The 25,607-nt window shown below is 42.0% G+C and overlaps 1 protein-coding gene and 1 non-coding gene across 2 annotated transcripts; one reads left to right on the top strand and one right to left on the bottom strand.

Annotated features, from left to right (window-relative positions):
* Positions 1–4,563: 4,563 nt before the first annotated feature.
* Positions 4,564–18,856, bottom strand: LOC130022901 (LIM domain only protein 7-like). Its single transcript, XM_056113605.1, is given in 6 exon segments — positions 4,564–4,768; positions 5,066–5,213; positions 15,229–15,238; positions 16,652–16,783; positions 17,652–17,741; positions 17,743–18,856. Coding segments are annotated over 6 exon segments (1,599 nt in total). The 5' UTR covers positions 18,757–18,856.
* On the top strand, positions 7,946–8,051 carry LOC130022965 (U6 spliceosomal RNA). Its single transcript, XR_008792346.1, has one exon. It is a non-coding gene; the product is annotated as a U6 spliceosomal RNA (small nuclear RNA).
* Positions 18,857–25,607: the final 6,751 nt, after the last annotated feature.

Raw genomic sequence — 25,607 nt, 5'->3', positions numbered from 1 at the left:
AGAGGTATGCACCAAAGTGTTTTTTGTTTTTAATTTTTATTAGTGAGACACCATGAGGTACAGTTGTAGACTTACACATTTTTGTGCTTGGGTTTCAATCATACAATGTTCAAATGCCCATCCCTCCACCAGTGCCCATTTCCCACCATCACGGGTCTCAGTATCCCTCTCACCCCCCCCCCCCTTCCACCCTGCCTCTGTGGCAGGGCATTCCCTTTTGTTCTCTCTCTCCTATTGGGTGTTGTGCTTTGCAAAAGAGTCAATGAGTGGCAATCATGTTTGGTCTATAGTCTACTTTCAGCATGCTTCTCCCTTCCTGGGAGGATCCTCCCAACACCCTTTACTTGGTGTTCCCTTCTCTACCTGAGCTCCCTTTCCCCCTAACATGTGTGACTGGCCTCCAATGCACCAAAGTTTTTAATGAGGGTAAATAATGGAGGAAAAATGGATAAAGAAAACCTTACTTAATGCTAGTCTTCCATTAAATACCTCAGACTTAGTAGTTGAGGTTATGTAACCTCTCCAATTCCAGGGGTTCTATAGCAGCATCCTCAAGCACTTTAGCTGGGCCTGGGATGTTCAGCCAGAGGACAAACAGGATGCAAAGGACTTCAAGTTCCCTTTGATCAACAACAGACTTTGTTTTGTTTTCACTTAAGAACTGAGAACTAAATAACACTCAGCTGTTAAAAGCACGGGTAGAGGTGAAGCATTACACGTGATATCATTAATTACCCGTACGGCAAAGTATTCACATTATTCCATGAGTTTCTCAGAAACTTGCATCAATTAACAGAAAAGAATCCTAGACCTCAGAGCCTCTGCTCAACAGAGTTGTCTAAGGAAATTGGAGGAGGATAAAGAAATCTGCTGATGTGTGCACAAAACTTTCACAAAACTCATTCATCCAGTTCTGCCTATGGAATCACAGACACTGAATTTAGATGATTGGAGACTTAAAACCTCCCAATCTGAGGAAAGAAATTAAAAACTAGAAAAACACTGTCACTGTCCTCCCGTTGTTCATTGATTTACTCGAGCGGGCCCAGTAACGTCTCCATTTTTTTTTTTTTTTGAGACTTGTTACTGTGTTTAGCATATTGAATACATCACGGGTAGCTTGCCAGGCTTTGCCATGCGGGCGAGATACTCTCAGTAGCTTGCCGGGCTCTCCAAGAGTGGCTGAGGAATCGAACCCGGCTCGGCCGGTCTGACTGCGCAAAAGGGAAAAGGCCTTACCACTGTGCTATCGCTTCCGAAAACTAGAAAAAAGACAAGCAATAGTGAATCTTCTCATCAGTGGTCACTAGAGGGAGCACTGTGCCATATTCTGAGAGCAAGATCTGAAATGAAATGCAGGCCCAGATCCTAGAGCCCTCTAGTACATGTCACTGACTTGGAACAACTCAGAAACTCTGTCATGGTCACAATGCTGACAGACCCTGAGGAACTTATTTGCATGACAACCCCACCTCCACAGGGGAAACAGGTATATGGAGGCTTGGAGGCTGCTCCTGAGCTGAGGGGGTCTGACAAATCACAGCATTGGGTTGTCTACACCATGGCCTGGGTTCCTCTCCTGCTCACAATTCTGGCTCACTGCACAGGTCAGGAGGACTCTCTGGGTTGGTGGGGGATACTGGCAAAGGATGCTTTGCTGCAAGTTTATATCATTGTCTCATCCTCTGTCCTTGGTCTCCTGTCTGTTTTCAGGGGTCACTTCTCAGAATGTGGTGATTCAAGAATCGTCACTAGTCACAACTGCTGGAGGCACAGTTACACTCACATGTGGCTCCAGTACCGGGGCAGTGACCACCAATCAACTTGCTTGCTGGATTCAACAGAAGCCCTATCAGAAGCCTTGGGGTTTAATAGGTGGAACCAGTAATAGGCATCCAGATGTCCCTGCCCGATTCTCTGGCTCCCTGCTGGGAAACAAGGCAGTCCTCACCATCACTGGAGCCAAGGAAGAGGATGAGGCTGAGTATTTCTGTGCTCTGTGGTTCAGCAACCATTTCCACAGTGACAGATGGAAGGGGGGAACTGAGACATAAACCCTGAACTAAGCTTCATCTTTTGCTGCTGAGTACAGCAGATCCTATCACGAAGCCACCTTGTTCAAAGTTTTCTGTATATTGTTGATTAAAAATAACAACTCTTTCTGCAAACTTTCAAATAAACAAAGTTATTCCAGGTCTTGATCAATTTCTTCACTTCAATACTGCTGTCTTAGACTTGGCTTCTCATTCAGGATTTACTCTATTCCTTTTCTTTGGTATTCAAGGAATTTTGCAGACATGCACAGGTAATGTTATTGGGGTAAAGTCAATTATATTTCTTCCATACATAGCATCACCAGCAATGTTCATTCTCACTAAGAGTAAGGAATAAAACAATATTTTATGTATTGATAACATCAATTGAAAACCATTTTATACAGTGTATGTGTTGCTGTAAATTAATATACATTAGATATAACAGAATCAGATGGAATATTTGGAAATTAATTCTAATTATATTATGTCATCATTAAAGTTCAGAAAATCATTGAAAAATACTTATGAAATGAAGGATCATTTGTTCTGAAAAATTACAAACAACATTGTGAATTGAGGAAGTTACTATGGGACACTGATTCTTTAGATTTGGGGGGTTTGGGTTTTGTTTTTCTCTCTTTGGATTTTGGGTGTTCACACCCAGCAATGCTTAGGGGTTACTGCTGACTGTGCACTAACGAATTACTCCTTATGTTTTGAAAGATGACACTTGATGTTTCTTTGGATGAAGTCATAGTGGGATGTATACAGTTTATCAGTAGAGCAGCCTACCACTGGAAATTTTGAAATTTAATTTAGAACATTTGTCTTAACATTTAAAGTTATAGGTTAGTCAGAGAGATAGCTCAATAGATTATCTGAATTCTTTTCATGTCAGAAAGATGCATGAAAAGAACATGAAAGAATTGCATGTTCTTTGAGTCTTCCAGGGATGACTCATAAGCACATAACTGGTATTGCCCCAAAATCCAGACAAAAATAAAGTTAGAGATATATAAATTTAATTTTTTGAAAATTATGTATTTGAGTATTTAGTATTGTATTGATTTTAAAAAATTGATATTTTTCTAAAATGTTATTAAAAATATTTTTTGAGCCACACCCACTAGTGCTCAGAGATCTGCACAGAGGGATCTCACTCTTGATGGCTGCAGCAACCATGTGAAATGCCAGAGATTAGAGTCTGGGTCGGCTACATCCAACGAAATAGTTGGAAACTACAGAATCATCTAGCAGAAACCAGGAAACCCTATGTAACATCCCCTGAGCTAGCATACTGACTCAGACAATGACAGGGCTAGGGATAATTTTCCTGGATCCCTAGATGTCTGTACCACCATTCCAGCCCCTGCTGAAGAAGAATAAAATTAAATTTGACCATGTAATCTTGAGAGTTCTGTAACTACCCTCATGATATTTTCCTTATTCTCCGAAAATCTATAAACTAGTTCGACATGATTTTCATATCTTTTAATATTTTTATCTAATATACAATTCTGCATCACTGTCACTGTCACTGTTCTCCCGTTGTTCATTGATTTGCTCGAGCGGGCCCAGTAACGTCTCCATTTTGAGACTTCTTGTTACTGTGTTTGGCATATCCAATACATCATGGGTAGCTTGCCAGGCTTTGCCGTGTGGGCGAGATACTCTCGGTAGCTTGCCTGGCTCTCTGAGAGGTGTGGAGGAATTGAACCCTGCTCGGCTGGGCTGGCTGCACAAGGGAAACGCCCTACCGCTGTGCTATCACTCCAGCCTAATTCTGTATCTTACTTGAAAAATTATTTTTAATCTAGTCTATGAGATTTTTAGAGATTTTATTTTCATTTCACTTTTTTTCAAATACAATTAGCAGAGTCACTGTGGAACTACCCGTGCTGTTCCTTATCTGTTCAGTGAGATCAGTAAACTTGATGCCTGAACCTGATGGCTGTTCCCTGTGAGCTCACTGATGAGAACTCTGCACTGCAGCTTCTCTGGCCTGTAAGAGTTGCCTGACCATGGACTTTAGTCTCCAAGGGTGCTTCCTGCTGGGCTCTCCCAAGAGGGAAAGCAAATCTTCCTGCTGACTCTGGGCTGAGATTTGGGTTCCAGATGCAGGGTTCAGGAGGGTGTGGGTAATTAACGAATGGAAACTTGTTTCCATCGATAGTCTCTACTTTGACATAGGGTGAAGAAGAAAAGGGGACTTGGTTCGAAATTCTCAAAGGTGGGGTCAGGTTTTAATGTGTACCAGGGTCTGGTCTCCTCTCCTACTCGTGTTCCTCTCTCATTGCACAGGTAGGGTCAGACCTGAAAGGACAACCCTAACACACCCGAAAACCTTGCTTAGAAGACTGACGACTCAGACCCTGACTCATTCTCAGAATTATGAGTGTCTTTGTTTGCAAGTTCCCTCTCCCAGTCTGTGCTGATTCAGCCACAGTCAAAATCTCAGGATCTCCTGGGACAGCAGCCAGACTTACCTGCACCCTGAGCAGTGGCTACTGTGTTGGAAACTACAGGGTTATCTGGCAGCAGCAGAAGCCTGGAAGTCCTCCATGGTATCTCCTGAACTACCACAGTGATTCACACAATGGCTGGACCCTGAGGTCCTACTCGTTTTCCTGGATCCAAAGATGTCTTCTTCAATGCAGGGATTCTGCTCATCTCTGGGCTGCAGGCTGAGGATGAGGCTGACTGTTACTCCATGGGGGGTTGCAGCTGGAATTCTCACAGAGATACACACACGGGAAGAGAAGTGGTTGAAAACCTCGAATGATTCAAGACACAGATTTCTGACTCTTATCCCATGTTTACATGTTCTGAATATGTACCAATTTGATTTGCAAGTCACTTTCAGATTACTGTTTCCCTATTCCCACATATTTGAACTCTGAATCAAAATAAATACAATGTCCATGTATGTATGTATTGATCTTCAGGAGTCTCTGATTTTACCACGTAGAAACCTGACATTCTGTGTATATTAATGTTTTGAGTTTATTGCTATCATAGAGCTGACTTACTGTCTGGCCTTCATTACTTTGTCCACCTGATTGACCTGTTTCTTCTCCTCGATGACTTGACTGTTATATCTTATGCCACTTCTTCCTCTGACAATTTCCTTAAAGGAACTTTCACACTTCTTTGCATCTGCCCATGGTTTTGAATTTTCTGGGTTTGTGAACAGAACTGTTCAAGTCCAAATTCCTTCTTTTTGTCCAAAATAAAGCCTGACTGGTTCACTGGAAGTGGCTTTGAGATACTTGTCAGTTTTCAGGTTCAGAATCTCAGTGGGTTTAACATAGTCAACTGCAGGTAAGGTTTCCTTGTAGACACACTGTCAGGAGTGAGATAATAAACAATGTTATAGCCTACTCAATCAGGTCTTTAAGAGAGTCTCTCTTTGGGAAGATGGGCTGTGTGTCCTTCCTCACACACAGTATGCTCTTCTGCTAACATTGTTTATATTCTCTTGGACTATGAAGCTTGGGCACTTTCTTTTGTATCTTCAGATTCAGGGATCAACCTTTGCTGACCCAAACATTCTCACTGTCAGAATCTGCAAGAGAAAGAATCTCCTTAGGCAAAACACACCAGTGGTAACTGTAACTGGGTCCTATTAATATGGCTTGTTTGGGAAGCAGAGTAAAGAGGTGCTTGCTGGGGTAAGTTTGATCAAAGAAATTTCAGGACAGGGATTTCTTCCATCTGTGCAACTCAGCTATAAGGAAAGATGAGATCGTGCAATTAACTGCTATGTGGATGGATCCCGAGACAACATGCTAAATGAAGTAATCAGAAGAACAGACACAAATGATCTCTCTCCTTTGCAGATACAAAGAAACAAAGTAGCAGAATATCAAATGGCCAAAGGCTACAGAAACTGTTAACTGATCTTCAGTAGGAATCTAACCACGGGGTGTTTGGGAGAAGGGGGTACACTGGGATGGTGGTGGAGGGAAGTGGACTCAAAGACTTGAATATTTTATTTCTTTTAAAATTATTATGTTTTTGGTTTGGCAGCCTCACCTGGAAATGATAAGACCTTACCCTTGGCTTTGTGCTCAGAGATCACCTCTGATGAGGCTCAGGGTTTCAACTATGGTGCCAGGTCTCAACTAGGTTGTCCACATGCAAGAAGGGTGTCTTACTAGTTGTATTTCTCAATCAATGGAATGTTTTATAAAGATTTAAAAATAACACTTCTGCAACCATGGTGAAAAATTAATTTTTAATTTTATTTATATGTTTAGGGCTGTAGCAATAGCACAGCGGCAGGGCATTTGCCTTGTACGCGGCCAACATGGTCGACCGAGTTCTATTCCTCCGCCCCTCTCGGAGAACCCGGCAAGCTACCGAGAGTATCTCGCCCGCACGGCAGATCCTGGCAAGCTCCCCATGACATATTCGATATGCCAAACACAGTAACAACAAAGTCTCCAATGGAGACGTTACTGGGCCTGCTCGAGCAAATCGATGAACAAATCGATTTATATGTTTATAAATTGTATTTTCATAAATTTGTTCACAATAATTGATTACATTCAATATTTCAAGACCAATTCCACCACTATTACACATTCCCAACGACCACTGTTTTGAATTTTCCCACCACCACTCAAGCCTCCCCCACAGGCAGATGCTAGATAATTTATCTTGTATTTCTTTGAATATTCTTTGAATTTCTTGTATTTCTTTGAATGAATAGTATGACATGGCTATAAGGGTCTGTCTCATAGTGATTCAATAAAAAAGTTAAAAACAATAGTATGAGATGATGCATGGCTGCTAAAGGTGTCAATCACTCCTGGAATTTAAAAATTTTAAATAATTGGGATCCAGAGACATCTCTGCAGTGAGTTGCTTGGTTCTGCGATATATTTGTGAGTCTCTGGATCATGGCCATTCATAAGCTTAAGTGGCACCTGGAGGCAGTTCGTGGGGGTGACAGCCAGGACCTTGGAAGGGTGGGAGAGGAGAAGGGGTGGCCCAGTCCCCACCTCCCGAGGCCTGGAATTTTCAGTCACTGGTCCTGCATACCGGATTTTCAGTGGGTTTATTCTCTTGTCTGAGGGGCCCAGGGCAAGGCTGTGAAGATCGGCGGCAAGGGTGGTAGGGATTGGGTTCTGGAGTTTCAGGGCTTCCTTTCGGGCAGACGGAGAGAGGACACCTGCTCCAGTCTCAGGCACCCCAGTGAAATCAGCCTGGCATAATATCCAGAAACATCTATACCGCAAGCAACTTTGTTCTGAGATTCATTTGTGAATCTCCTGATCATGACCATGAATGTGCTTCAGTGGCTCCCAGAGGCAGCTCGTGGGCATGACAGGCAGAACCCCAGAAGGGTCAGAAGATGGGAATTAATTTTTTTAAACTAGCCTACATTTGGGCTGGAGCGATAGCACAGCGGTAGGGCATTTACCTTGCACGTAGTCAGCCCAGCTGAGCCAGGTTCGATTCCTCTGCCCCTCTCGGAGAGCCCAGCAAGCTACCGAGAGTATCTCGCCTGAATGGCAAAGCCTGGAAAGCTACCCGTGATGTATTGGATATGCCAAACACAGTAACAACAAGCTCTCACAATGGAGACGTTACCGGGCTTGCTCGAGCAAATCGATGAACAACAGGAGGACAGTGACAGCCTACATTTAATGGCTCTTTATAACATATAAAATGCAGGCCCAAAAGGACAATTCAAAAAAGAAGCACATTTCCATTCACATACTACCCAAATATACCACTCCTATCATTTATTTAATGATATTTTATAATACTTCCATAATAATGTGGATTACTAATGAAGATAAAGCTCATCTTGGTCTCTTCTGTATCATGAAGTCTATCTACAGTATATGCATGAGTTTATGTGCATGTGTGTGTGAGAGAGAGAAAGAGAGACAAGGAGAGTGCTCGCTTCAGCAGCACTTATACTAAGATTGGAACGATACAAAGAAGATTAGCATGGCCGTGCGCAAGGATGACACGCAAATTCGTGAAGCGTTACATATTTTTTTTTTATTACAGCACTCTTTACAATAGCCAGAATCTGGAAAAAACCTGAGTGCCTGAGAACAGATGACTGGTTAAAGAAACTTTGGTTTCATTTGGTTACATTTACACAATGGAGTACTATGTAGCTGTTAGAAAAGACAAAGTCACGAAATTTACATACAAGTGGTACTACATGGAAAGTATTATGTTAAGCGAAATGACTCAGAAAGAAAGGGATAGACATAGAAAGATTGCATTCATCTGGGGAACATAAAGTGGCAAAATAGGAAACTAACACCCAAGAATGGGCGAGAGTAGTACCAGGAATTTTACTCCATGACTTGGAGGCCAACCACACATACTGGGGGAAAAGGGAGCTCAGATAAAGAGGGGAACACCAAATAAAGGTGTTGGGAGGATCCTCCCAGGATGGGAGAAGCATGATGAAAATAGACTATAGACCAAACATGATTGCCACTTAATGTTTCTTTTGCAAACCACAACAACCAAAAGGAGAAAGAGAACAGAGGGGAATGCCCTGCCACAGAGACAGGGTGGGATGGGGGGGATGGGGAGTGGGAGGGATACTGGGATCCGTGGTGGTGGGAAATGGGCACTGGTGGAGGGATGGGTGTTTGATCATTGTATGATTGAAACCCAAGCACAAAAATGTGTAAGTCTGCAACTGTACCTCATGATGTCTCACTATTAAAAAATTTTATAATAAAAAAAGAGAGACAACGAGAGCTAAGTCAAAATTTTATATGTATATTTCAATATTGGCTTTTTAAAATATATTTGAATTTGGTCATGAGTCAACTGTGAGAAATAACTATTTAAGTATTAGTATAGATATCACTTTTAAATATTTTAATATGAATCAAACATGTATCATTGCAATTAATACTAATTAGTCCTTTTAACTAATTCATTAATTCTTCATTAGAATTTTTTAAAATTTATTTACAACAGTTATATTAACTACAGAGTCTCCTGCCCCTGCACCTGGCTGTCCTCACCGGGGCCCCTTGGAGGGGGAGGGTTGAGTTTCTCTCCCCACCACCCCGCCCGAGCAGAGCCCCAGCAGCTGAGGACCTCCGGAGTCAGCCACGGCCATGCTGGAACCACTCTCCACATGGCCGGATGGGCCTTATGCATGAAAGAACTGGCAGAGGAACCCAGGCATGCAGGTCCTGGGGCTGAGGTCTCCAAGCCTACTCCGATTGGGTCTGGGCCTTCTCCAACCATACCCCTATCTTCCAATAGGTAGGCATCACACCCACCAGCTGCTGCCAACACCAGGTTGGTCTCATCAAGGGCCAAAACACAGAGACTATAAAATCCAGCTCCCGGAATTGCGCAGCCGCATTTGTGGCCATGCAAAATCTTATTATCTTATTTTTCCTTTGGAGAACCTGGCAGGCTACCAAAAGTATCCTGCCCTCATGTCAGTCTGGCAAACTTCCCGGGTCGTACTCAATATGCCAAATACCAGTAACAATGATGGGTCTCATTCTCCTAATCCTGAAAGAGCATTGAAATGGATCTTTTAAAATCTCAGGGCTAAGAAGAAGGAGACGTTACTGGTGCCCGTTCGAGGAAATTGACGAACAACAGTGTGATCGTGATTTACAACAGTTATATTAATGTAAAACTTTTGCATAATTTTCTTAATTGCATAACCACTATTATAAGTACATCACAAGAGTTAGGATATTTTCCTTCTTTGAAGTTTATGTTGACTGTGCTTCAGTGATACAACATTTACCTTGCACATGAAAGACCAAGCTCTATCCAGGAACCCCAAATAGTCCCAAGGGTGATCACCAGAAGTGATCCCTGAGTGCAGATCTTGGAGATGCTGGGCACCACCAGATTTGGGCCCAAAGTTTAGGTGAAGAAAATTTATGCAGAGTGAAAAAAATTAAAATTTAACATTTTGAAATTTTCTATTCAATTATCTGAATTGTATGCTGTTCTGTGGAATGCCTACATAATAACTTTTCCTATGTTTTTAGAAAACTCATATTTTATTTATTTCAAATGCAGCCTATTTTGCATCTTTCTAAACAAGCATGGTTTTTACATATTCAGTAATAAAAGCAGTCAGGATATTTTTTCTATTCTTTTCAAACACAGCCAACAGGAGGTGCTGTGGAACTCCCTTCCTTTCCCATCACAGCTGCTAAGTGAGAACCATTAACTCAGAGCAACCAGTCCTGGGGCCTGTGTCTGTGAACAATGAGTGGGATTCAGCTCCTGTGTCCTCTGGGCCAATAACCTGTGTGTGCTTTCTGCAGGTGCTTCCTCCCAGAACTGCCCCTCAAAACACTGTCCGTTCTGTCTGGAGTGTGAGCTGAGCCCGCATCAACATGCTCTTTAGGAGACATGCATTAAAATTAGTTTAAATTTAACTGATTTGCATGGACAGCTCCTCCTCTGGCAGAGGGAGAAAAGTAGGTGTGGGGCAGCCAGTGCCCTCTGTGGGATCAGAGGGTGATGTGCACCATGGCCTGGGCTGCTCTCCTGCTCATGCTCCTCTTTCACTGCACAGGTATGGATAGGACTCAAAAGGCTGCCTGACAGAACTTCCTCCTTGTTCATAGTATTGATGAATTTAACCTAATTATTGCTTGAAGATAATACAAGTCTTACTTTACAGGGTCCCTCTCACAGCCTGTGTTGACTCAGGAGCCTGCCATCTCTGCATCACCTGGAACAACAGCCAGACTCACATGCACCCTGAGCAGTGGTTCCAGTGTTGGCAGCTATTGAGTACAGTGGTACCAGCAGAAGACTGGGAACTCTCCCAGGTTTCTCCTGCGTTAATACTCAAGTACAGAGTTGGGACCCGGAGTTGCCAATCGCTTCTCTGGATCCAAATACACCTCAACCAATGCGGGACTGCTGCACATCTCTGTGCTTCAGCCTGAGGATGAGGCTGACTATTACTGTATTATTGGATATAGTAATACTAATCACAATGACACAGGCAGAGGAGGAAGTGGTACAAAAACTTTCATCTCTTTTGAAACTTAGATAATGACCACCCTGTTCTAATATGAAGCTGTTTAAGCATATGGCAATTTTATTTGAAATCAATTTTTGCTTCAGAATGAGCTATACGACATTTACCTACTTAACATAGTTGAACTTAAATCTTCTAATGAACTCTCAATATCAATAGGGAACTTGTGCAGAGATAAACATTTTACTCAACTAATTAAATTTTGAAAACCACTCACGTCCCACTTCTGCTTCTATGGAAACTCCTCATCTACTGGCCCTGTTTCGGAGACTCAAACGAATCCCAAAAGAAATCACCTAGACTAGACAAAAAAAAAAGTCTCAAACATCCATTCCTGACTGAGAGCTCCAGGGTTCTCTTGGGGGGCTTGGGGGTGGGCCAGCTCCTGCCCAAACAAAACCCTTGCAGTCACTCCCACACCCCAAAACCATATTCCAGTTAAATTAACTCCAACCAGACAGACCAGTAAAGAGCTCTTGAGTTTCTAGAGCAAGCAGCAGCAAATGCATGTCCAGCATCTACATCACTGATATGCCAGTAGTAGATGGATGGGATGTAAAGTAGAAACCAACCAATCTCCACTAACAAAAACATTAGCAATGAAAGTTAACTTGCAGGAACAGCTTAGTAAAACCCTCAGACAAGGACTTCACGTCTCCATGGTGAGATACAACAATTTTCACAAATATTCTTTACAGAAAAAATTTTGATCATTCTTTAGGAATAACAAGCAATATAAAAGGGAGGAAGGGGATAATGGTGCTGGGGTGGGTGTTTGAATATTGAATGCCTGCAATCAATCATCATGAACAACCATCTAAATCATGGTGTTTAACTAAAGCGTGTGGCAGTCAGGGGAGGGGAGAGTCGAACGAGAACCAATTGGACTGGACTTTAAAAGACTATTCAGTAGCTGTGCTGGTCTTTTCCCCCACCCAGGTCAGTTTATCCGCTGGTATTCAAACCCGGGACTTGGATTTCTCCCTGCAAGCCCCCCAGGCATACTCTCGGACCCTAGGAGAAAAGCAGCTCTAAGTCTCTGCCACTTCCTCTTCGTCCCTCAAGCTGTGCTGGTCTTCTTCCCCACCCAGTCTTTACTCCCCTCACACACACCATGTACCCGTGGGGGCGTGACCTTTCAGAAGTAGGGGTGGCTTAATTTTAGGTGGGCCAACGCTCTTGCGGCTGCAGGTAGTTTAGCCATACTGATGTAGGAAGGTAGACAGGGAGGGCCCCCTCCCGAGGCAATGACAAAAGCCAGCCCTGCAGAAAATAGGAAAACAGGAACTAAGGCTTGATAAGACCCTCACCTGGCTCCAGCAACAGACCCAAAGAAGCTCCTCTAGGAACAAAAGGCCAGGAAAGGAATTTCAAAGAAGACCATCACCACTCCCATCCTCCCTGGCAACCTCCTTAGCAACGGGACATTTACCTGGGAAGAAGCCCCACGTGGGGGCAGGTTGGAGGAACCCTATAAAGGCCACCTTGAACAAAGGAAGCGCGTGCATTTGCTGCCCGAGTCCATGTGCTGCTTGTGCCTACGTGGCCGAGCACATGTGGTTCCCGAGCACAGGTGTCGCCCGCATCTCCCCTCTTGAGATGTGTACTTTCATGCTTTCGTGTCTAACTTTACTCTCTCACTCTCTCTCCCTCCCTCCATACCTAAAAATCCTCCAAATAAAATCTATTTACTTCACTGCTTGTCTACTCCTGAAATTCCTTTCTGCGAGGCGAGACAAGAACCCAGCAACCCTGGGTCCCGAGTGGCAGAGGCGAGTGGGGAGAAAGTGACTGTCTTTCTCCTCCCTGCTTCACATAAGTCACCCGTGGGGCCCACCGACATCAATACCAAGAAACCTAGTCCCCATACCTACACACCAACATGAAGAAACAACGCAAATCCCCACCACATGGGGTGGTCGATGAAAAGAGTCCAGAAGCCTCTGTAGGTGCTGCTCACCTAAGGGACCTCTCTGAGAAAGAACTCAGATATGAAGTCATGAAGACGTTCAATGAACTCAATGAAACACTCAGACAGATATCCAGTAACATGACAGAAACTATCGACAAATTACAGGAAGAAATGAGAGCAGAAATGTCATGAATAAAAGATTCCGTAGATGAAATAAAAAACTCAGTCTGTGCCCTCAACAGTAGTATGACTGCACCTGAAGAGACAATCAGGGAGCTGGAAGATCAGCTGCACCAAGACAACAGGCAACAACAAACAATGGCAAGTGACCTCAAGATAGCTCTAGAGAGAATCAGAGTCCTAGGAGATGATTCCAAGAGGAACAACATTAGAATCACTGGAGTATCAGAAGCTCAGGGAAACAATCCCAATGAAAAAAGCCACAGTTAAACAAATCATTGCTAAAAATTTCCCAGAGCTCAACAATGCAGCCATTCAGGTTCAAGGAGCCTGAAGGGTGCCAGCTAAGAAATAACCTAACAAAACCACTTCAAGACATATCATAGTTAGAATGATCAATGCTGCTGATAGAGACACAATACTGCAAGCAGCAAAGTCAAAGAAGGAAATCACATACAAAGGAGCACCCTTTGTATGCATCTAAGAGACTCACAGCAGACCTATCAGAGGAAACCCTTCAAGCCCAAAGGCAAAGGCATGATATAGTGAAAAAACTCACTGAAATGAAAGTTTCACCAAGAATACTCTATCCAGCTGAACTCTCACTCAAAATCGAAGGAATGGTACACTATTTTCTCGATAAACAGTAGCTCAGGAACTTCATAGACTCAAAACCACACCTAAAACAAGGGCTAAAGGGGCTACTATAAGACAAGACAAAACCTACAAGCACAACAGACTCTTACAGATTGATGACTCAAAACCCCATAACAATAATCTCTCTCAATGTCAACGGTCTAAATTCACCAATTAATAGACAGAGTGGCAAAATGGATTCAGAGACAGAATCCAACATTCTGCTGCCTACAAGAAGCTCATCTCAATGGTCAGAGTAAACACAGACTCAAACTTAAAGGATGGAAAACAATCCTGCAAGCAAACAGATCCCTCAAAAGAGCTGGGGTGGCCATACTAGTATCCAACAACATTAATTTCAGGTTGAAAAATTTAGAAGGGACAGTGAAGGCTTTTTTCTCTTCATCAAGAGATATGTACAAAAGGAGGAAATCACACTCTTAAATGTATATGCACCTAATTAGGGAACAGCTAAATACTTAAAACAACTGCTAACAGATTTTAAGGAGAACATTGCTAGCAACACAATAGTAGCTGGACACTTCAACATTACCTTATCACCTCTGGAGAACAACGAGAACAAAACTGAGCAAGGAAACATTGGCTTTGAAAGAAGAAATAGAAGAGCAAGGGCTTATAGACCTATACAGGGCTTTACACCCCAAAAAGAAAGAATAAACATTCTTCTCCAGTGCACATGGAACATTTTCCAAAATAGACCATGTGATAGGCCACAAAACATACCTCAATAGAATCAGGATGATAGAAATAGTATCAACAATCTTTTCAGATCATGATGCACTGAGAATAGAAGTGAATCACACACAGACAGGAGAACCAAATCAAACACCTGGAAATTTAACAACTCAATGCTAAACAATGAGTGGATCAGGAAGGAAGTCAAAGACAAAATCAAAAGATACTTGGAAACAAATTAGAATGAAGACACGAGCTACCAGAACTTATGGGATGCAGCAAAAGCCATATTAAGAGGAAAATTTATAGTTCTGCAAGTATATCTCGGGACGGAAGAAAGGATGCACATAAACAACTTGACTTCACAGCTCAAGATCTTAGAAAAGGATCAACAGAAGGAGCCCAAATCAGGCAGAAGGAAAGAGATCATAAAACTTAGAGCAGAAATCAACGACATGGAAACCAAAGAAACAATCCGAAAGATCAATGAAACCAAGAGCTGGTTCTTCGAGAAAATAAATAAGATAGATAAACCACTAGCAACACTCACAGAGAAATAGAGACAGAGAACCCTAATAAACCGAATCAGAAAAAGAATAGAGATATTACAACTGAAACCAAAGAAATTCAAAAGATCATCAGAGACTACTTTGAAAGTCTGTATGCTACAAGAGAATCTAGAAGAAATAGATAAATTCCTGGATTCCTATCATCTCCCAAAGCTCAGTCAAGAAGATATAGAGTACCTGAATAGACCTATTAACATAAAAGATATGGAAACTGTAATCAAAATCTTCTCAAAAACAAAAGCCCAGGTCCAGACTGATTCACTAGCGAATTTTTCCAAACATTTAAAGAGGAACTATTGCCAGTTTTTCTCAAGCTTTTCCAGGAAATTGAACAAACAGAAACTCTCCCAAATAGTTTCTATGAAGCCCATATCTCTCTAATACCAAAAGAAAACAAAGACACCACAAGAAAAGAAAACTACAGGCTGATATTCCTGATGAACACGGATGCAAAGATTCTCAACAAAATACTAGCAAATAGAATTCAACAACTCATCATAAAGATCATACACCATGACCAAGTAGAATTCATTCCGGGGATACAAGGATGGTTTAACATTCGGAAATCAATCAACATAATCTATCATATAAACAAAAGAAAAAATAAAAATCATATGATCATATCAATAGATGCAGAGAAAGCATTTGACAAGATCCAGTACCCGTTGATGGTGAAAACCCTTACCAAATTGGGGATAGAGGGGACTTTCCTCAATATAGTTAAAGCCATCTACCACAAGCCTACAGCAAGCATCATCCTCAATGGGGAAAAACTGAGAGCCTTCCCCCTAAGATCAGGGACGAGACAAGGATGCCCACTCTCTCCTCTACTGTTCAATATAGTACTGGTAGTACTTACAATAGTGATTAGGCAAGAAAAAGATATTAAGGGCATTCAGGTAAGAAAGGAAGAAATCAAGCTTTCACCATTCACAGATGATATGATACTATACTTAGAGAACTCTAAAACCTCTACCAAGAAACTCCTAGAAACAATAGACTGATATAGTAAAGTGGCAGGCTATAAAATCAATACCCAAAAGTCCATGGCTTTCCTATATGCAAATAGTGAAAGAGAAGAAAGTGACATGAAAAAAAATTTCCGTTCACGACCGTGCCTCAGAAAATCAAGTACCTAGGAATCAGCTTAACTAAGGAACTAAAGGACCTGTACAAAGAAAACTACAAAACGCTACTTCAGGAAATAAAAGAGGACATGAGAAAATGGAAAGATATCCCCTGCTCATGGGTCGGGAGAATTAACATTGTCAAAATGGCAATACTTCCCAAAGCATTGTACCAATTCAGTGCAATTTCTATAACAAAAAAAAAAAAAAAAAGAAAAAAAAAGACTATTCACATTGCAATTTAAGCCTCCATTACTCAAATCAGCAGCCCATGAGAGATATAGAAATCCTTTCACAGCACTTGGAGTATAGTTTTGTAGGCATTTAAGACTTGCCTTGCACTACCATCCACCCCTCAAACATAAGACATTCCCTTGTGCTCAGTACTATGTCATTTGTCTTGGTCATATGGAAAAGGCAATGCGCGGACTCAAATTCAAAAAAAGTCTAGGAAAGAGATGATCTTTACTCACATTTTCAGGTACTGAAGCTTCCATTGCAAAGTCTGAACAGAGGAGTCTACAGAAGGATGCTGAGTTTGAGGTCTGGGTGAACATTGATCTGTTCCAGGAAAAGCGGTAAACTCGGTAGATAAATGCATCACCCTTATAGGCAACACCATTCAGGATCCAAGAGTTTTTTCTGATGGTTTCCTTCTCCTCCAGACTGGACTCTATATCCTCTATTCCTTGATCCCCACAAGCAGTTGGCCAAAAGTTCAGGGTGTTGATGCTCGGTGACCACATATCAAGGATATCACTTAAATTAACTTTATCAATAAAGCTATATAGAAAGACATGATTTAATATCTATATTTTTATTTATAGGAAGCAATGGCAACACTGGGGTTCCTAAAAGAAGCTCCAAAGGTAAAGTCTAAATTTTCTGGAGTTGATTTACTCTCATGATTCCAGGCTTAATTGTCTTATCCTGAAATAATGAAACGCTTATGGGTTCCATGAGTACATTCTTGTCAGATTAGTGACTATAGTGTCCATAGAGCAAGAGTTTCTGTTCCTGATGTTTAGACTCAAATTTGCCATCCGTTCAGTTCTATATATTTTTCTATCCCTTCCTGTGTCCCCAAATACTCCTCTTTTGTCTTCCTCTAATAGATTCTGAAAATAAAGAATGAGTTCAGTGAAAATACATCCATGCCTAGTTTGTCATACATATAAATATCTTCCATTTTGTTTCAAGGGCTGTGGGAAGCTGGCCCTTTAACTGACCAAGGGCCTAAGTGCCTGTGCTAGGTATGGTCATCTTGACCTACGACCCCATGGCAGGCACAGCCTGTGCTATGTATGGTTGTCTTGACCTACGTGACCCCGCAACAGGCAAAGCCAGTGCCTGTTGGTTATCTTGATGTATGGTTATCCTGAGAGAACATCTGTCATGGCTGTCAGTAATAACAAGAAGTAACTATCTCGTGTCTGGTACGTGATGCATATAAATTTTATAAATCATATGGACATCTTGATCCCAGGCCCAGCGACTCGGGGCACTGATGGTTGGAATAGGGAGATCCGGAACCACAGAATCAGTACTTCCTTGTTCAAAAAAATTGTGATCGTCTTTTTAAGTTTTTCAAAGAAATAGGTTCAGATGCTTTTGTTTCAAAACTATTGCTTTCATCACAAATTCCATTGACTTCTTTAGACTGAATATTAGAGCCCCGCAGGCTTTCTGAGAATTCAGTCGTTATTGATAGACTTGAAGATTTGTCTGAGCTGTAGACTCCAGAAGTTGCATCAATCCACTTTGTTTCAGGTGAACCAGACTTTCCATAGCGCCTGATATCCATCACTAGGTTTCCAGTTTCTTGAGCATTAGCCATGGTTTCCTCCCACTCTTTTTTGTCCTTATATGAAAACTTGGTGTTGTTAACAGCAATAATCTCATCATCTACCTGTAGCTGAGAAAATTCTGCTGCACTATCTGGTTCGACTGATGCTACGAAGATGCTGGAAAAATCCCATCTTACTGTAAAGCCAAAGTCAAAAGCGTTCCCAGGCGTCTGGTTTATGCTGATTCTCATATCACTGAACTGATCCTGTGACTTTGAAACCTCCCTCTGGGGGGAGCCTGGCCCTTCCCCAGACTCGGACATGGAATCGAGACCAGACATGGAAGACAATGTGGCTTTTGAAGTGGCAGGCTGGTCCTGGGAAAGAGAAGCCAAGGAAGAGGTAGGAGAGGGGCCTTGTGTGACACTCTCTACAGTGGTCTCCTGCACACTGGACAAGCTGGTTGCAAGCGGGACTGGGTCCAGGGTCCGCGTCATGGTGCCGGAACTGATCTGCATCCTCTTACTGCTGTCTATATCTCCATTATACTTCCAGGAATCATCCAGTGTGTAGAATCTTGGGAGTGATGTGATTCCTCTTGAATGTGAGCCAAAAGGTCTCGCTGTGACCACAGATGTTAACCTGGTGGTATCAGTTTTCTGGTAACTTCTGGGGAAAGAAGCTGAAACTTGAGTCGACTCCATTTGTGTGCTCAAGGAGTATTGAGAAGACAAAGAGACGGGCTGCTGAGAAGACAAAGAGACCGGCTGCTGTTCTTGCTGTTCTTCCATGGAGCTTTTAGAAGGAAGCTGAATTTCAACCGTGATACTGTCCTCTGTTTTTGCTAAAGTTGTAGGATCTTGTTTAGGGGTTTCTACAGGAGATGCCGTTCCTTTCTCTCAAAGAGAGAAGAGCAGAAGTACTGGTAGATGTGGCAGAAGCCGGGAAAAGTATTCGTAACGCCCGCCTGTCCTTTGCCAACTATAAGACCAAGATGACTGCCCTCCAACGTCCTGATGGATCCATCACATCCTCCAGAACAGCAATGGAGAAGATTATCCATGACTTCTACTCAAATCTCTTTGATAGCCATGTCCACTTGCCGACATACCAAATTCCACAGGATGGATATGTCGTTCCCAACGTTCTCCCTTCTGAAATCCGACACGCCATTTCGTCGGTAAAGAAACAAACAGCACCCGGCCCAGACAAGGTCAGACCTGAACACCTGAAGAACCTGCCGTCAGTACTCATCAATACACTGGCTCGGCTCTTCACTCGCTACCTGTCTGAATGCAAGGTTCCGTCCCAATGGAAAACCAGCAGGACCGTACTACTGTTCAAGAAGGGAGACATCCATGACATTGGCAACTATCACCCGATCTGCCTATTGTCTGTCATCTACAAGTTGTTCACTCAAGTCATCCTAAATAGGATTGGCAGAACACTAGATGAAGGACAACCATGCGAGCAAGTCGGGTTCCGCAAAGGATTCAGCACCATCGACCATATCCACACGATAACCAAGCTCATTGAGGTTTCTTGGGAGTTCAAGATGCTGCTCTGTTTAACGTTCGTTGATTTAAAGGCCTTTGATTCTGTTGAGACGGAAGTGGTCATTGAAGCCCTAGCCAATCAGGGCATTCAAGCCCAATACATCAGTATCCTCCGTGAGCTGTATTGCGGATTCACTACCAGGATCTCACCATTCTACAAAGAAGTGATCGTTGATGTCAAGAGAGGGGTTCGGCAGGGTGATACCATTTCACCGAAACTCTTTAGTGCCACCCTCGAGAACATCATGCGACGACTGGAATGGGAAGGAATGGGAGTGAAGATAGATGGTCGGCAACTACACCACCTCCGCTTTGCTGATGACATTGTTTTAATAACACCAAACATCAGCCAAGCGGCACAAATGCTGGCCGACTTTGACCGTGAGTGTGGAAAGGTAGGACTACAGCTGAATCTTATGAAGACAATGTTCATGAGAAACAGCCTCGTTCCTGACGCCCCATTCGCTCTCAACGGAACGACCATCTCCGAATGCAACAGCTATGTGTACCTAGGTCGAGAGGTCAACATGACAAATGACCTGGCACCCGAGCTGCGCAGGAGGAAGAGAGCAGCTTGGAACGCCTTCAAGAACGTTGAAGAAATAGCTAAGAGGACGAAGAACCTCTGGCTCTGGGCACATCTCTTTGATTCCACTGTTCTTCCTGCATTAACATATGCCTCAGAGACCTGGGCCCTACGCAAACAAGATGAGAACGCTATTCAGGTCTCCCAAAGAAGAATAGAAAGAGCTATGCTTGGAATATCACGTTTCACTCAAATGAGAGAAGGAATCCGGAGTTCTGACATCAGTCGACGATCAAGGATCAGGGACGCTGTCTTATTTGCCAAGGTGTCGAAAATCAGATGGGCTGGTCACGTAATGAGATTTAAAGACGACCGTTGGACTAGAGCTGTTACTGATTGGATTCCACGGGATGTCAAAAGACCGCGTGGCCGCCCATGAATGATCGGTTTGAGGCCCTCCATGTTCCCAGAGCGAACAGATGCCATTGTGCTACACTAGCACGCGACAGGGACAAATGGAGATGGTACTGGCGCCCGCTCGAGCAAATCAACGACTAACGGGAAGTTAAGTGATTAAGTGATTAAGTGATGGACATGGCCCTTTGTGTATCTACCTCATGTCTGGTAAATCATATGGACATGGCCTTTTCTGTAACTACCTCGTGTCTGGTACAAGATACGCATAAACTTTATGAGAGATATGTGAAAAAAAACCTTCCTAACCATATATGGGCATACCTTTTATGTAACTGCCTCACTAATGGATATATACCCTGATTGCCCCCAATAAAGTCTGTACCTTTTTCTCTCTGTTTCTGAACTGCATTCTGTCTTTTGTGTCTTATGTTCATTCGGTCGGTCCTTCCCTGCACCTACGGATCCTAGGGCCACCTCCACGGGCCGGAGAGTGGTTATCGGGACCCCCCCCGCAAAGGGCTAAAATAACTGCAACCACATGGTGATGTGGATGAGATGAGGTGGCAAAAAGTTCAGAAGGCCTTTCATGTCACCTCAGTATCCAGTTCCTCTTTGTTCTCACCTCATACGTGACCTACTTATGAGCCAGGAATTGTTTGTTGTTCCTGAGATCTAAAATTGTAGGAGATCTATATTCATATTCATTTTCCTCAAGTAGTACAACTCTCTGGTTCATGTTTGCTGTTGATATAACATTGTTATACTTTGGTTATTTTAAGTTTAAAACTTATTCTTACAAACTGTATTGTGATAAATAACCTGGTAGTGGCTTATTAACAGAAAGTCTTGTTCTTCTTCAGGGTCAGTGCCTGCAGTATTTTCTAATACAATGAGGGAAATCCAAAAGTTTTAAATGATAGGACACTGCTCTCATGGTGATTCAATAAATAAAATTATGAAAAATGGAAAAAATTTAAATAATAGGACATATCTTATCAAGCTGTAGAGAAGAATGCAAACACAAGAGGGTGATCAGGGTGATAGCTTCAGGGTCAGTTGTGTGATTTGCTTTACAAAGCTGCTGTTGATTCCCAGTTTGATCTGTACTATTAGGTGTAACCCCGGAAGGGTGCCCTGGTGTCCCCCAGCATTGTTGCACCAGAGCAGAGCAACATCAAGGGGTCCTAACATTAAACATTGGTCTCAATTGGCAGAGTATGAAGGGTTGTGTAAACTGGGCCCTCTGAGCACTACTTTGGAGGCTCCTGCCACCCAAAATGGGCTCCTGTCCAAATAATACTCTTGGTTTGGATGTGGACCATACCCTGAGATTCACAGGAGCTATTCTTGGTTCTGTTTTCAGGAGTAATGCTGGTGGTGCCAGGGAACCACCTAGAGTACCAGAGATCCAATAAGATCAGCCACATGCAAGCAAGCACATTAGCTCTCTAAGTTTCTGTGGTCCATTAAATTCTGTATCAGTCCTTCATCTGAGTGATGACATAGCTGGATAGAATATACTTTGTGGGAGTTGCTCATTTTAAAGACATTATTTGTCTTTTGTTCTTTGTTTCCCAGCTTCATTCTCTTCTGGCTCATCAAGTCTTATTTGTCTGATATTCTGTAAAGCTATGGGCATTCCATATAGGCAAGTTCCTTTTCTGATCTTGCTATTTTCAATTTCAATGCTATTTTCTGTTCCTGTCCTTGGGTTTTATCATCCTGAGTGCAACACTTGCTTTGTATGTGCCCAAGCCTCGTTTGATTCCAAGCACTGCCCAAAGGGATCTTTGAGCACACAGCCAAGATAAATCCATAAGTACAGCCAAGTGTGGTTCACCCCTCTGAAACAAGCACAACATCTTCACACCAAAGAAAACAAACATACAGTGACATCACTTCCTGCACACACACACACACACACACAAACACAAGTGAATGAAATACTATGTGAAGATGTGTCTCAGTCAGGCATTTACAGAGTTCCAGATGTATCAGCAAAATGGCCCTGATTTCTCTGATTAGCCTTTCTAAAATGTTAGACAAGAATTTTTTATTAGGACCAACAGAAACCATGCGAGTGTGAGGTTTGATATTATAAATTACTGAGGGAATGAAAAGAATGATTAGTCTTGAAATTCCCAGTACCTCAACTAAAATGGCAAATAAAAGTAAATTAATAGCAACACAAAGGAGAAATTTACCCCAATTTTTGTAGAGGCACTATGATTTATTGTTGATTGTAATTTCATGCATTCATCATTTCAATACCAAACCCGTCACCAGAATATCTTTCTTTATCCATAATGCTCATAGAGCCCCTCCCCACCCACCCCATTCCTGTGTAAACTTGGTTCTGTAGAACAAGTTTCATTCCCTATATCCTGCCTTGATAAGCTCAGTTTTTTGACAAATTTTTAGGTTTTGTTGCTTTTTATCCTTTTCATTTTCTTATTTGCTCCATTATGCCTCATGCACAAGAGGATCTTCTTTACTTGTGCTCCACCTTCTGATTGACTTCATTTAACACAATACCCTCTAATTCTATCCACATGGGAAAATTGCATGATTTAATCTTTTCTTATATTGCAGTAGTATTCCATTGTTAATGTATATCACAATTTCATTATCCTCTCATCTGTAACTAAACTTTTGGTATGCTTTCAGATTTGGGCTATGAACACAGGAGCAGAAACGTCTTTTGAAACAGTGTTTTTAAATCCTTAGGGTAGATGACAAGAAGTAGAGTTCCTGGATTATTTGGAAGTTCAGAGACTCTATAAAGCATAAAATAGAGAAAACCTGATCCTAAGTCAAAAGTCATGATCTTTCTAGCAAAACTGTGAAACTAGATGAAACCAGAACAGTAGCCTATTTGAAATACTAAGACAATTTTACTCATCATTGTGAAAATCCTCTGCATAGAAAAAAATAGGATTCTTTTTAGATTAATATTTATTTTTTACCTCAGGTAGTATTTGCAATGACACTAGAATTCTTTGATTTGCATATCTTTGATGATTTGTAATGAAAAACAGTTTTTCATGTGCCTTTTGGCCACTTGAATCTCTTCTTTGTAAAAGTTTCTGTTCATTTCTTCTCTCCATTTTTGATGAGGTTGGAAGTTTTTTTCTAGTAATGTGCAACCAGTGCCTTGTATATCTTTATAATAACTCCTTCTCATAAGGGCTTCGGTGAATACCTTTCCCATTCCGAAGGCTGTCTTTGAATCTTGGTCACTGTTTCTTAGAGGTGCAGAAGCTTCTTTGTTTCATGTAGTTCTATTTGTTTATCTTTGCTTCCACTTGCTTGGTCAGTGGAATTTCATCTTTAAAGATACCTTTAGCTACAGTACTGTGGAGGAATTGCCTACATTTTCATCCATGCAGTTTATGGATTCAGGTCTTATGTTGGTTCTTTAATCCATTTTGATCTGACTTTTGTGCATGGTATTGTATAGAGATCTAAGTTCATTATTTTTACATGGACCTGCCCATTTTTTCCAACACCACTTGTTGAATAGACTTTTCTTGCTCCACTTCATATTTCTTGCTCCTTCTTCAAAGATTAAATGATCATATATTTGAGGGTGTGTGTGAGTATATTCAACTCTGTCCCATTGGTCGGCAGGTTTGTTTGTATTCCAATACTAAGCTGTTTTTATTACTATGGTTTGCAGTACAGCTTGAAGTTGGAATAGGTGATGCCTCCCAGCTTATTTTTCCCCAGGATTTCTTTAGCTATTTGTGGGGGTTTATTTTTGAAGTTTATATATGAAGTTCAGGAGTTTTTGAGCATGTCAAAAAAACTGTCATGGATAAAGACTGGCACACGTCCAAAAGAACAAGAGCAATTATTGTTGGAGCAGATATGGGTAGAAAGGGACTCTCCTTCATTGTTTTTGGGAATGTCGACTGGTTCTTTTATGTACAAATAGCTTTTTGGAAAGCAATATGGACATTCCTCAAAAACGGTGACACATATGCACAATGTAATACTATGCAGCCGTTGGGAAAAATGAAGTCATGAAATTTGCCTATGAAAGGATGGACAAGGAGACTATCTATCTGGGTAAAGTATTCTTGGTGAGACATTCAGCTCATTGTGTTTTTTTTCACTATATTACACCACTGTCTTTTGGTCCAGACAGTTTTATCTAATAAATCTCCTTTAAATCTCTATAATGCTCCTTTGAAAGTAATTTTCTTCTTTGATCTTGCTGCTTTGAGTATGCTATCTCTGGCTGTTGTTTTCATCATTTAGGTTAGCAGGTGACTTGGAATGTTTTTATTTGTATTTCTTTTAGCTGGTATTCTTCAGGCCTCCTCGATCTAGGTGCGTGCACCACTCTTCAGCTCTGGGAACTTTTCAGCAGTGATGGTTTTGTCAGTTGCTTCTTCATCGGAGTTTTTTTCCTGCCCTGCTGGTACCCCAATGATTCTTATTTTGTTCTTCTCACATTCATCCAAATTCATCTGTTGATTTACATGGAGATGTTTTCCATCTTCTGCTGTTGTCTAGAGATTCTCTGCACCCCATCTTGGTGCTCACTGATTCTGTCCTCAGCAGCTGTTCCTCTGCTGCTGAGGCCTTCCAGTGAGTTTTTCATTTCACCTACCAGGTTTTTAAATGTCATTTCTGTTTGCATTTTCCTCATTTCTGCTCTCATATCCTTTTGTATTTTATAGGCAACGAGTTCCATTGTTTCTTTGAGCTCCTTAGGCATCCTTAATAGCTCCACCCTAAATTCCTTGTCAGAGGAATTTAGCTTGTTATTACTGGTTGGCTCATCTGGTCTGGTGTCTTCGCTCACTAAGCCTCATGGATTTCTGTGTTGCTTTACCATTCTGACCTTTGTAGTTTGGATTCTTGCACTCCATGTTGGTTTTGAATTTTGCAGGATAAGTTGAAGTAGGGGCTAATGGGCTATTGGCATAATATGGTTAGGGCTTTCAAGATGCGCTCTTGAGTTCCAAATAAGAGGCTAATTTGTGGTTCTAATGGGATATGATGGGGGAGATTAACTGATGAACACATCAGGGGTCTGCTTCAGAGACCATGCGCCCAGGCCTTCTAACCTGGAATGTCCCAGAGTTACAGCTTGTAGATTGCATCAGTGACCTAGTACCTCTGCTTGCATTGG

This window comes from Sorex fumeus, unplaced genomic scaffold, assembly GCF_029834395.1.
Source record: "Sorex fumeus unplaced genomic scaffold, SorFum_2.1 ptg000021l, whole genome shotgun sequence".
Classification (NCBI taxonomy): domain Eukaryota; kingdom Metazoa; phylum Chordata; class Mammalia; order Eulipotyphla; family Soricidae; genus Sorex; species Sorex fumeus.
This window is presented reverse-complemented; position numbering and strand designations above follow the sequence as displayed.